We start from the raw sequence: 13,283 nt of genomic DNA, 5'->3' as shown, positions 1-13,283 counted from the left end.
TGCAGACGATACGGAGGAGGAAATAACGAAACGACACAGAAGCACGACGGAGAAGAGAGGAGAAGCGTCCATTAAAAAAAAAGAATACGTAAAACAAAGAAGTCAACAGCGGAGAAAAAAGGGAGGAGGGAGGGGAGGGGGAGGGGAGAGAAGACCTTGAAAAGGCTTTGACACGTACACACACACAGCATTGCCATGAGCATAAAGCCTCCCCCTCCCCCTTCAGTCTAGTCGATAAAGCCACTAGCGGGGTACTTCGCGTGTGTGGTGACTCAACGGCTCAACTAGCCACTTTTCAACCATGCTCCTTTCACCCCACCTCACCTCCGCGGGGAAAGATATACAGTTTCGTGCCGTACGCGCGCCCTTTTCTAGTGCCTTGCCCTGCTCCGCCGCACGCACGAACAGGCGCATAAACCGAGGGCGAAAAAAAAAAAAAAACTGGCATCACCGTGGCGAGGAGGCGCAAAAGGGTGGCAAAAAGATAGCAGGCGACCAAGCCGTGGTTTTCATTTACAGCAGGTGTGCAAGGCCAAAGAGGAGTGCAAGAGGAACATCAGGAAGACAATAAAATCAAAAAGTAGCATTCTCCCTCGTTTCTTTCGCGTCGGCGGCCAGCATAACAGTACTGCGATACATTGTCCACAAAAAAAGGGGGAGGGGCAAGCATTCAATACAAGACAAAAATAATGGAAACGGGAACGAGAAAGACAGAGGAGGGGAAGCGGAAAAGAAAAAAAAAACAGACGACAAGAATAATACTAGGCACAAAATGGCCGCGCATATACATATACTGGCGCACGCATACGTACACAACACGCACGCAGAGTTACGGGAACGAGAGCAAAGAAGAGGCGGAAAGCACACAACCGAAATAATAATAGTAAAGGTAATGCGCCATACCAGATGATCTCACCAAGCAATCATTTGATTCAAGGGAGGGAGATGCGCAACACCATACGCACACACAAATGAGGTGCTCCGCAGGTATCGATCGAGAAAGAGGCGCTGGTGTGTACACACGTGTGTCCCGGTGCGCTATCACATTTTCGTGTTTTTTTTTTCGTTTCGTCCTCCGGCCCTCTTCCTCACCCCACCACGCAACTCGCACACGTGCTGGAAGAAGGGAAAAGAGATGCGAAGCGGGACAGAGGAAAGTATGTGTATACACACATGTATATGTGTGTATACACATGCATAAATACATCGCACCTCAACACGGGGAAAGCGGTGGATTTGGAATGCAAAGTCGGCTAAAAGAAGGATATTTGCCCATGCAAATAATAATAGACGACCGGGGGACTGCGTGGTCGTGTGCATGTTGCGTGGGGTGAGGGCCGTACTTCCTCTCTTTTTTTTTGGTGTTTGGGGCAGGGAGGGGGGATGATTCTTTGTTCAAAGAATGCTTCCTTGAAGAGATACGTCGTGGGCAACGATTTTTTTTTCTGCTGCTGCGGCGGCGGCGGGTGCTGCTTGTGCGTATAGATGAGCACCGCACAGCAGCAGGGGGTGGGTGGGTGGGTACCGAAGAGACCTATCCATGAAAAAAAAATAAAAGCACCACTGACCCAGAGAGAAATTAAATAAAAGCATAACAAAGAAGTCGATGAAAAACGGTATCATCAGTCAGCGGAACACAAGCGGGCACAGACGTAGCGATACAGCGATGAAGCTTGAGTTTAAGAACTAACACATTAGAAGAAAAAAAAACAAGAATAAAACAGATAGAGAGCTAACATGCTTCCGTATCCCCTTCAAGAGCATGCTGCACGGGTGCGCTCCCCCACTACTCTTCCTTGGCATATTCGTCTTTTTGTGGTTGTTGCGCTCTCGCTTCTTCTCCCTGGCAGACGGCGTGACAGGTTCGCGCCCCCCCCTCGTCCCCGTTCAAGGGAATGCCCGTTTTTATTCGTTTCGCTTTCCCGTTTTATCTTGTGAGCGAGCGGGGAAGATAAAGGCGGTGGCTTTCGCATGCTTCACACACAGACATAAACGCAGCCCTCTCCTCCTCTTCCCACCCCCCAAAAGGAAGAAACATATCCCTGACAGATCAACGGAAGACTTCCTTGCGCTAGAGCACTAGAGGGAGAGAAAGCGAGGAGAACCACGGCATGGACAACATAAAACGAAAAAGTCGATGCCGCGAGTCGCGCCCTTCAGCGCTCCTGCTCGTCGTGTCCAATTTTTTTTCTTTGCTTGCTGGACATGTCTCACGTTTTTCGTTTCCGTTTCTTCGGTACATTCCCAGTTAACGCAGCGTTCCTGTCCGATGGAGATTCCCTTCTTCGAAAAACAAAAAGCGCGGCGACTCGTTCCTCTGATCATGCGACGCCTGACCGCCGTTCTGCCACTCTTTCCGCCACACGGCCGTGATGGTTTTACTCGCCGTTGTCCATACCATCCACCATCTTTTCCTTTTGTTTCGGCTCTCCCTTTCGCACCACCGCCGCACAGACACACATACACAGCGGAACAGGCAGACCCGGAAAGTTACATTGATCGTTACTCAGTCAGAATACACGCAGTGCAAGACGCTCAGGCGCAGATCGGCACTGCATTGCCAACAGCAGTGTCGCCAAGAGAGAGACCGAAGGCAAAGGAAGGTGAAGAAAGGCACGCACGCAGAGGGAGATGTGGAGAGGGAAAGAGGGAGAGAAGCGGGTGGCGAGGCGTGCGGAGAACGCCCATAGGCGCCGCGCGCTCGGTGGCCGCACCCAAAAACCACTCCACCGGCGCCTTTACCCCTCCTCCACACTATCCTCCACCTCTTCCACACATGTGAAGCAAACACGCAGCGAACAACGCAGACAAGCGCGGCTGCCTCGCCGCTGCTCAGTGGACCTCGCCGTAGATAGAGGCAACCGTGCCGAAAACAACAGCAACCACGCCGGCGATCAGCAGCAAGTACGTCGAGACGTAGTGGAGCCAGCCCACCTGCCGCAGGCCCCAGTTGCCAGCGTACATGACGTACAGAGCTGGATAGATGAACCCCAGGAACCCGCCGCAGAAGCTGCCCACAAGCCCAAACACGACGTTCACGTTCGGGATGAACAGCCCCAGCACAAGCGCAAGCACGGAGAGCCCAGTGCAGATCACAGCGTTCAGCCAGAACGGCACCGTCCGGATGTCCTTGAACATCGAGAAGTGCCAGCCCGAGGCAGTAGTACACCGCGTCGCGCGACGGCTGCATGCAGATCGCAAACCCAACGCACATCTTCACGCCGATCCCAACGTACGCGATCGCAACAAGCACGTCGCTGCGCACGTTGTAGTACAGCAGAATCGAGTCCGCGATCTGCTCGCCAAACTCCAGGTACCCGAACACGCCCGCGAGCACGTACAGCGCACAGCAGACCACCTGGCTGATCGCTAGGTCCTTCGAGATCCGCCCGGGCGTCGGGTTCGGCGTCTCGCGCGCCACCTCGAACACGTTCGTCTGTGCGAGGAACGCGAACAGGATGCTCGAGAACCCCACAATCGCGTTGTTGCCCGTCTTGAACATATGCGGCTGGTGGATCGGCCGCCCGTTCTTGAACCCGTTCATCGCAGAGTGGATCACGATGACAGCCACAAAGTTCATCATGCACGACACCCCAACAACCGAGAAGTAGCGCAGCGAGTTGATCTCCTTCGGGATCGACAGCGGCAGCATCACGCACGACCAGATAATGATCACAAGCACGCGGTTGCCCCACACCGACCGCACGAAGCTGTTCACAGACGGGTCGTCCGTCGCGCGCGACAGCAGGTCGCCTGTCGAGATCACGTACGACACGCACGACCCAAAGCAGAACACCCACAAGTGGAACGCAGCAAGGTAGTCCCACCCGCGCCCAAGCAGCCCGCGCGCCAGCGCCTCGTACGAGTACAGCCGCCGACCCGTCTTGTCCGCGGCCTGCATCATGATGTACACCGAGTACACAGTGCTCATCGTGATCGCGATCAGCACGATGACCGACGTGGCCACACCCGTCGCCTGGAACGTGGACGGCAGCGCAATCACGCCGGAGCCCAGCGTCACGGCGCCGAGATTGTACGCGTTCGACAGCGTCCCACCGTGCGGCACAGCCTTGCTCAGCAGAGTAGTTAGCCAGCTGCGCGGCCGATACCGCGTCGCGTACACCAGCTCGTCCGTGTCCAGCATGATCGGGCGGTCCACCATGTCTTTCAGCTGCGCCTCACCCACATTGTTCACCATCACCGCGTCATCGCTGAAGGACGCGCCGCCCTCGCTCACGCGGTCCATCTGCGTGTCCGGGCAGTGGGTGCTCTGCGTCATCGTGCCGGCGCAGCCAATGCCGTCTGCAGTCAGTCGTCAGTGAGCGGGAAGAGGGCGAGAGAGGAGGTGGGGGATGCGCCTCAGACACGTCGCCCTGTGAGCAGTGTGGAGGAGGCGGTCAGAGAGTGCAGTGCGGTGCTCGCCCAATGGAAACGGTGGAAGGGTGGGGCGGGGACGGGGAGGAAAGAGCGCGCGCGAATGTGTTAGCGGGGCGGTTGCGTCGCCACAGTGAGCTAGTGTGTGGAAGGAGCCCTGCGTGCGTGCATGTCTGTGCAGGCGAAACGGGGGGGGGCAGCGGCGCAGAGCAGGCAACAGCGGGGGGAGAGAGAAGGCAGAGAAGTACAGGCGCTCGAGAAAGAGTGCTCAGCGGCAGGTGGGAGCCGCTGCATCGAGGGCTCGTGTCGGTTGAGCTGGTCGCGTGCAGCCGGCATACAGAGCGGTGCACAGGGGCGCCGCGAGGTATCCATCTACCTTGTGTGTTTGCGTTCGGTGTGGCACCTCCCTGCCTAGACCCGAGGGCGCCGTTACAGCCCACGCGCACGTAAAGAAAGAGGGAGAGCGGGCAGGAGTGGATGGCCTGTGATGGGCTGTGTCACAAGCCAGCGGAGGAGGAGGAGGGAGTAGGCGCACCGTCGCGACTGATCTGCACCCGGCAGGCACGTCTCCCTCGGTGGGAGAGCCACGGCGCGAGAGAGGAACCGGAGAGAGGCAGAGCGGCAGCCGCACAGCCTCACACGCGCCGCTCGGGGTGCGTCGGCGACATCTCCACCGGCACGTCACGGTCGCCGGACGCGCTCGACCCCGTCTCCCGCTCCAGCAACTGCACGATCTCGCGCACCGTGTCCCCGACCTTCAGGTCAAAGAACTTCACCGTGTGCAGCTGCCCGTTCAGCACGTGCGCGTCCTCCAGCTCGGCAGCAGTCAGCTCGTGGTAGTCTTCCGCAGCGATCTTGTCCATCAGCGAGCGCCACCGCCGCCGCTCCGCGTGCGCCGCGTGCGCGCCCAGCGTCGTCACGTCGTACGAGCCCACGGGGCTCTCGCCGCGCGCATGCGCAAGGTACGCCTTGTACAGCGGCGCGGCGTCCTCGGCAAGGTGCGCGGGTGCCGCCGCCGTCGCAGGAGGCAGCTCTCCGGCACCCACAGCCCAGGCATGCGCTGGCGGCGCATCGGCGACAGCCTCGCCGGCCTCCCCCACCTCCGCAGCCGCGGGCCGCGGAAACAGCGGCGGAAGCGCGTCAATGATGTCCTGCACTACGTCCGTCGCGCTCCCCGCGCCGCCGGCACCGCCAGCTGCAGCAGCCGCGAGAGCGCCACCTCCAGCACCAGCCTCCCCCCGCGTCAGCCGCGCGCCCACCTCCGCTGCATCCGTTGCGCGCGCACGCACGGCAGCCTCCTCCGCCTCCAGCGTGTCCAGGTCCAGCCCCAGGAAGCGGCGGTAGTACACCTCGCGCGCGTCGACCGTATCGCACCCGTGCAGCACAGCGCACGCCTCCATCAGCGAGAAGTAGGGGTGATCGTCCTCGCCGGCGCCGCCAGCGGCCCGCCGCTCAATGCGCTCGCGGAAGAACGTCTGGAAGCGGTCGCAGAACCGCATGCGCTGCTCGTTGAACAGGAAGCGCGCGCTCTTCACCTCCCGCGTCGTCTCGTCCACGTCCGAGTTGAACAGCACGCGGTCGCCAGCCTCGCCGCCACTCCCAACAAGCGCGCCGCGCCGCTCGCGGTTCATCACGCCCGCGAGCTGCTGGCGCGCCCGCGCAAGCTCCACGTCGCTGTACGCCAGCGCAGAGATGTCCGAGGCCATGCGCGTACGGTGCCTCGACGACACAAATTCGCGGTGAATCATCATATTCGGCCCGAAGTCCTCCTCGTACTCCACCGTGTTCGCCGGCGGCATCGGCCGGTACGCGATCTGCAGAGCCTCCTGCGCGGTGATCCCGTTCGTCGGCGCAGCGCCGCTGCTCGTGTTGTTCGGCGACCACGCCGTCTGCCCGTGCTTGCGGCGTGCAAGACGCAGGGGCACACGACGCAGCATCGCGCAAAGCCCCGCCGTGCGTGCTGCCAAAACCAAGCGTTCCACCGCCAGTCGCTGCGGGGTGAGAGAGAAACACAGGGGGAAGCGAGGCACAGAGAGTGGGCAGGTGGGATGATGGACCCGGCAAGCCGGCACACCTCGAGGAGACGCACGCGCGGCACGGGCGACGGGGGAGGGCGGAATGGGGAGGGGGCGGTGAAGAGGGTGTAGTGCATGGCGCGCCTATCACCCTCTCACAAGACTCTGCTCTTTAGTTCTTGTCGCGGTAACGCGCTTTTATACCGAAGAACGCGTCAGGGAGGAAAGCAAAGACGCAGAGAGGCGAGGGCGCACAGCGAGCCTGCACCCAACGCGAGCATTCGTGAGAAACACGCCAGGCCACAGCAGCGGACAGCAGCAGCCGCACAGTTGTACGCGATCCCGCCATCACTGCGAATCCCAGCGGCAACAGTAACACAACACACGTCCACACACAAGCAGCAAGGTCCGTGGAGGAGCATCACTGGGGGACGGCAGGCGTCGCGCACAGATCGCACTAAACAAAGAGAGGACCACCTATACAGGACGGGAGCACAGCGGCAGTGGTCCTGAGCATCGCTGCGGTTGCGTAAGGAAGGCCGAAGAGGGAGGGAGGCAACAGGGAGGGAGAACAGCTGCCACGTCTCCCGCGACCCTGTTTGGCTGCCCCCGCCCACGCCCCCTCATCCCTCCGCACTCCGCAGCCCTTCGCCGAGTCGGCGCCTGCGTCGATGCGAATCCGCGACGCCCTCCTCCGCTAACCCCACCACCGCCACCACTGCGTTCGCGGATATCGGAAGAGGGAAAACGGGAAGGGGTGCGGAGAGGGCGAAAGATGGGAGCGAGGCGCTGCGAACACCCGCATGCCTCAAGATGCAATGCCACGACGCAGAGTGCAGCCAATCCGTGAAGAGTCAGCGACGCGCCAGCAGCTGCCGCCACGAAGCAGATGAGATCGCCCACGCGCAGCGGAGGAAGGGGGAGGGCAGCAAGCACACACACGCACAGCAAGCAGCAACAGACCATCTACGCTGCCTTCTTCGCCGTGGACGCCGCGGCCTCGCGGGCCTGCCTGCGCTTCCGCGCCTCCTCCTTCTCGTTCAGCAGTACGAGCTCCATGCCAGGGTAGCCGGCCTCCGCGCGGCGGCGGTAGAACAGGTCCTTCAGCGACTGGAAGTACGCCTCCGACACGCGCCGCATGTCATCGGGGTTGTTCTCGTCCGCACCCTCGGGAATAGCAAGCGGCGGCCCCACCACAAGCGTCAGCGGCGTGCGGAACGGCAGAGGCAGACCGAATCGGCCAAGGGGAATCACCGGGAACGGAAAGCCCAGGAGCTTGAGCGAGAGGCGCTGGATGCGCGGAAACTGCAGCATCCCCAACACGTTGTTCTCCGCAAAGCACAGCAGCGGCACCAGCGGCACCCGTGATGCGATAGCCAGCCGTATAAAGCCCGTGTGCTGCGTGATCAGGATCATCCTCTCCGAGCTTACCTGCGTGCGCAGCATCTCCGCCTGGCCACCCGTCACGATAAGGACGCTGTTGCCGCGCTTGAGGCTCGCCTCCACAGAGCGCCGGCTCACTGACAGCGCACCGAGACGCAGGTTGAAGTCTCGCAGCAGTGGCGCGTTGAAAACAACGCTCGCGACATGCGTCGACACATAGCGCTGCGCGTTGACGCCGACCTTGAGGGCCCACTCCGCCGTCAGAGACGCAAACAGTGCCGTGCCGGGGAACACGCCGTGGGGATGGAAGGAGAACAGGTATTGCGACGTGTCGTCCCGCATCTGCACGGCGGGGTCGTCCACAATCACGCGGAAGTTGAAGTACTTCACCGCGTCGGCAAACAGGTAGTTGCGCGCGAACTCCGTGAAGCGCAGGCTGCGCTGCGACCCTGTGTGGTACGGCTTGCCCGAGTACAGCGGGAGGTACCACAGCCACGCGCCGAGCACCGCGCAGTCCACGACGTGCACGCCAAGCGCGCGCGCCATCCCCCACGACGGGCCGCCCACGGCGTGCAGCATGCACCTCTGGTACGTCAGGTAGCCGATCACAGCGTACACCGCAAGCTTCATCGCAAGCCGCACCTTCTTGAAGTTGCCCGCCATCAGCATGACAAACGCGGCGCCAACACACCACTCGCCTTGCGCGTGCCTGCGACCCCTCCCCTACGAGGGTAAACGGTCGGGCGCTCCCACTACAGCGCGTTCCTGTGCCCGGAAGCAGTGCGTGAAAAGGTGATGGGGCACGGTAACGCCCTCGTTGTCGCATGTGATGGTGAGGGATGAACGTCGACGACAACGGGAAAGGAGGGAAAAACGAAAAGGAGGGAGAAGAGAGAGAGCAAAACGAGAAAGTGGGCAGAGACGCATCAGCGGAAGTGCGGTTGCCCCCTCCCCACTACGCCCAACAGCATCCAAGGGAAGGGAAAGTGCCGTGCTTGCTGCTTTCGGCAACGCGCGTAGGATCATCGCAGTGCGCAGGGTTGCACGATATATATATATATGCATGTATCTATTTTTTTTTCTTCCCTGCTTGCTTGCATAATTACATGTTCGGCCGAAGGAATGAGTTGCTGGAAAAGGAAGCACAACAAGAAAACGGAAATACTTAGAGGTTTATGGATTGGACGGAAGCGAGATGACGACCACTGGCACGTGCACGTGTAGCTGCCTGTGCGTACTCCGGTTCGCTCGAATTACTCCGACTCACAGAAGAAAAAAGAAAGTCTATAGAACGAGAGAAGCCCCCCTCAAGCGGCATGTATGCTGCTCTCTGCCACTGCTTGGGCCGTTCACAGCATGAAGAGAGAGAGAGGAGAGAAGAGAGATGGGGAGGGAGGGAGAGAGAGAGACAGAGAAGGTAAGGTACACCACACAAGAAAGGAAAGAATGGAAACGGAACAGAAAAAGGGGCCACAGTGTATCATCTTTACACTTGTCAAACATGCCAAGAGAAGACGCATGAACAACAAGAGCAGCGACGAGGAAGGAACCACACCGAGGAAGCAGGGGAAGAGGAGAGGAAAAAGAGAGGGATAGAGGGAGAGCATGCATGTGCGTCAGCCGCGCACACCTCCGGTAGAAACCGCGCCGGACGGACGGCACAGTCCACCTATCCCATCTCCCTTTCCTCACACCCTTCCTTGTTGCTCGGCTGGCTCACTATATTTTGCATCCCCACCGGCCACCTATCCAACCACGCGCGCACACACACACCAAAGGAAAGGGAATGCGCGCTTCCACATGAGCGTCGGATGCGCTCATTACCCGTCCTCCTTTGCCTCCGAGTCTGCAACGTCTGCACGTCGCCCGCACGGTGCGGCGATGCACACGCATGAGCAGCACAGTCGCAGCTGGAGGAGCTGCACAACAGCAGCGAAGCGGCAGAAACGCAAACAGCACCTCAAGAGGCGGGTATGTCCCCATGTTTCCTCTCTGATCTGTACTGCGCTTCACTTTTTCGACTGCCGAGTGCGCTTGTCTGCCTGCCGTCGCCTCACCTCTCCGCCTTCACCTCAGCATCTGTCGAGTGGCTCTGCGAATGCGGCCGTATGCCTGTGGGCGTGTGTACGTCTTTCACGGGGGTCACATGCGCCCGCCCTCGATACACAGGCATTGCACATGAGCACACGCACACAGGAAAGACCATCGCTCGAGCCCTCACTCGCTCAGTGCCCACAGAGAAACAAGACGGCATCGCCTCACAGAGGAAAAGAAGGCAGCAGCAACGCGGGGGAGAGGTGGGGAGATGAACAGACCAACAGCACCAGCACTATCAACGCCAGGGAGGACATGCACATGAACATTCACGTGGATAGGGCGAAGGCAGCCCAGCACCACGCACACACACAGGCAGTCATCCCGGCAAAGGGTGCACACGTACGCACCACCGCAACACGCACACGAAAAGCAAGCACATCCGTCGTGTGTGAAAGAAAATCAAAGGCGGGAAGAAAAGCGAGAGCGAGAGAAAAAAAGAGAGGGAACAGGCGCCTTTACAGTTGTAAAAGTCTGGCACAGTGAACGCGAACGAAAAGAGACGACAAAAAGGAAAGAGCAGAAAACAACAACCGCAAACCACAACAACAGCCGCATCTCAAACTGAGGAGGAAAGAGAAACCACGAGAGACGCAGAGCGGCCCCTCCACTACCCCCCCCCGCCTACACACACACACACATACATGCGGTAGGCAGCGGCGGCTCTGCACGCGGTACACAGCACTGAACGCGAGGAAAGAAACCCCGCTTACCCGCGTCCGCGTAACACCGCCACCGCTGCTGATGGCACCGCCTTCGCTCATTCCCTACACCCACACACCACCAAACGTTCGAGAAGAGGCGGACGTTGCAGGGGAGGCAGCGAGAGAGAAAAGAGGTACCAAGGGCAGGTGCAGAAAAGCGCACGACATAGTCCGCAGGAGCTTGTCTTGGCAATGCTTCCTCATCACTGCGCCGCTACTGCAGCGCGCCAGTACAGGCTCTGCGAATGTTTCAGGGCGGCCTGGCCTTCCCCCTTTTGGCCGCCACGCTTCACAGAATGCCAACCAGCAAATGCGTAGAAAAACGTATTTTTTTATGTGTCCACTGTGCCCATTATATGCCACCCGCGAGCAAGTCAGCAAACATACGCACGCACAGCCACGGCTCCACCTTGCCTCTGCTGCACCACGGCAGCACACTCTGGTCGCCAAGGACGCACTGCCTGCCGTGGGCATCGGGGTCATGCGTCGTACCGGCTCTCCTTGCCATTCCTCGTCCCTTCCTCTGCTACGTGCTGCGCGATGGGCGCCACACAGGCCTGGGTGGCATGCATGCCTGGATCCAATGCGGGCCGTGCCCAGAGTCATGCTCGAGGGCGGAAGCAGTGGCGGCGTCTGCCTTGCGGGCGGTAGAGGGGTGGCCCAGGCGCACGCCGGATGAGCTCAGGAAGGGGGTTGGCCACCTTCAGGTCAGAACCCTCCGAGACCCTGCGCACTCTGCCTGTGTGCCCCATGCGTTGCCCTCTCAGCTGCTTCCAGTCGCGACATCCTGCAATGCGGTGTGGGGGCTCGCAACATGGGAACATGGAGGGCTCGGTGGTGAGCGTCGGGGTGCTCTCTCCATGCTTCCCGCATCTGTGCCTCATCGGTGCAGACGCGGTCGGACGTGGGGGACGCCGCATATCTCGCACGCATGCGCTTCTGGGTTGATTCGTATGGCCCTCTTCGCGCCTCCTTTCGTCAGCCACTCTCGCCCTTCCGATGTCTGGATGCCTTTGTCTGGATGGCACACACATCACGCCAGCTGTGCTTCACAGCACCGGCGCACAGTTATAGCGATTTTGCATCGTGGGGTATGGTTTCGAACGCTGTTGCCACCTGGGGCGGCCTGGTGTATTCATCTGCCATTGCCGGCGATGCCGTGGGAGGCGTGTCTGGCCGGCTTGTACGCGGTTCCCGCGACAGGTGCTAGCTGTCATGAGTCTGTGGCTGCATGAGGTATACCACGTTCGTCTGAATCCGCATGTCTTTCAGAGGAATGAGTAAGCCAAGCGGAAAAGGCCGGTGCGTACGCATGAGTGTGCGCAGGGAGAGCTCTCAACCTATCGTTCTGAATTTGGACAGGGGAGAGCCACAAACACCCGGCGAGAGAAGCCCATGCAGCGCGAGGGATACGTGTGTGATCAGGTCACTGGCTGCAAGATAATGCCGTGAAGTGAAGTGTCTGTGGAGTTTCGAGCGATCCGTCAGCCCTGCGTAGCATACCGGGCACGATGCCGGGTCATGCCGAAACCCAGAAAAATAAAAAACACACGCACACACAAAACCAGCGTACGCACACACGTAGCACAAATGGTCCACTAATACCCAACAACTTACCCTACGAGCTTTCCGTCGAGTGTGGCCAGAGACACCCGCGTGTGCAAAACCGATTTCTCACACAACATCGGACAGAACGAGCATCACAAAACACGAAAACACCGCGCGTCCGGCCACACGGCGGTCGTCAGCTCCTAGAGACGATTGCTTGCTATGCTCTCCCACGCCTTCCCTTCTCTGCAGCGCTCCTGTGACCCACAAAACCAAAGACACGCGGAGGCAAAGGAAGGTGAAGAAAGGCACGCACGCAGAGGGAGATGTGGAGAGGGAAAGAGGGAGAGAAGCGGGTGGCGAGGCGTGCGGAGAACGCCCATAGGCGCCGCGCGCTCGGTGGCCGCACCCAAAAACCACTCCACCGGCGCCTTTACCCCTCCTCCACACTATCCTCCACCTCTTCCACACATGTGAAGCAAACACGCAGCGAACAACGCAGACAAGCGCGGCTGCCTCGCCGCTGCTCAGTGGACCTCGCCGTAGATAGAGGCAACCGTGCCGAAAACAACAGCAACCACGCCGGCGATCAGCAGCAAGTACGTCGAGACGTAGTGGAGCCAGCCCACCTGCCGCAGGCCCCAGTTGCCAGCGTACATGACGTACAGAGCTGGATAGATGAACCCCAGGAACCCGCCGCAGAAGCTGCCCACAAGCCCAAACACGACGTTCACGTTCGGGATGAACAGCCCCAGCACAAGCGCAAGCACGGAGAGCCCAGTGCAGATCACAGCGTTCAGCCAGAACGGCACCGTCCGGATGTCCTTGAACATCGAGAAGTGCCAGCCGAGGCAGTAGTACACCGCGTCGCGCGACGGCTGCATGCAGATCGCAAACCCAACGCACATCTTCACGCCGATCCCAACGTACGCGATCGCAACAAGCACGTCGCTGCGCACGTTGTAGTACAGCAGAATCGAGTCCGTGATCTGCTCGCCAAACTCCAGGTACCCGAACACGCCCGCGAGCACGTACAGCGCACAGCAGACCACCTGGCTGATCGCTAGGTCCTTCGAGATCCGCCCGGGCGTCGGGTTCGGCGTCTCGCGCGCCACCCTCGACACGTTCGTCTGTGCGAGGAACGCGAACAGGATGCTCGAGAACC

At 59.9% G+C, this 13,283-nt stretch overlaps 4 protein-coding genes across 4 annotated transcripts; all 4 read right to left on the bottom strand.

Moving 5' to 3' along the window:
* Positions 1–2,506: 2,506 nt before the first annotated feature.
* Positions 2,507–4,279, bottom strand: AAT24 (putative amino acid transporter; the record flags this gene model as incomplete). The annotated part of the gene is made up of 1 exon (XM_001466348.1): positions 2,507–4,279. The coding sequence occupies one exon, from the start codon at positions 4,277–4,279 to the stop codon at positions 2,507–2,509; it is 1,773 nt and encodes a 590-aa protein (XP_001466385.1).
* Positions 4,280–5,009: 730 nt separating this feature from the next.
* LINJ_27_1490 (conserved hypothetical protein) lies at positions 5,010–6,311 on the bottom strand (the record flags this gene model as incomplete). Its single annotated transcript, XM_001466347.2, has 1 exon — positions 5,010–6,311. The coding sequence occupies one exon, from the start codon at positions 6,309–6,311 to the stop codon at positions 5,010–5,012; it is 1,302 nt and encodes a 433-aa protein (XP_001466384.1).
* Positions 6,312–7,355: 1,044 nt separating this feature from the next.
* On the bottom strand, positions 7,356–8,351 carry LINJ_27_1480 (putative diacylglycerol acyltransferase; the record flags this gene model as incomplete). The annotated part of the gene is made up of 1 exon (XM_001466346.1): positions 7,356–8,351. One exon carries the CDS (start codon positions 8,349–8,351, stop codon positions 7,356–7,358), a length of 996 nt encoding a protein of 331 aa, XP_001466383.1.
* Positions 8,352–12,645: 4,294 nt separating this feature from the next.
* Positions 12,646–13,026, bottom strand: LINJ_27_1470 (putative amino acid transporter; the record flags this gene model as incomplete). Its single annotated transcript, XM_001466345.1, has 1 exon — positions 12,646–13,026. One exon carries the CDS (start codon positions 13,024–13,026, stop codon positions 12,646–12,648), a length of 381 nt encoding a protein of 126 aa, XP_001466382.1.
* Between the last annotated feature and the right edge of the window lie 257 nt (positions 13,027–13,283).

The sequence above is a fragment of the Leishmania infantum genome, chromosome 27, assembly GCF_000002875.2.
Source record: "Leishmania infantum JPCM5 genome chromosome 27".
NCBI lineage: Eukaryota > Euglenozoa > Kinetoplastea > Trypanosomatida > Trypanosomatidae > Leishmania > Leishmania infantum.
This window is presented reverse-complemented; position numbering and strand designations above follow the sequence as displayed.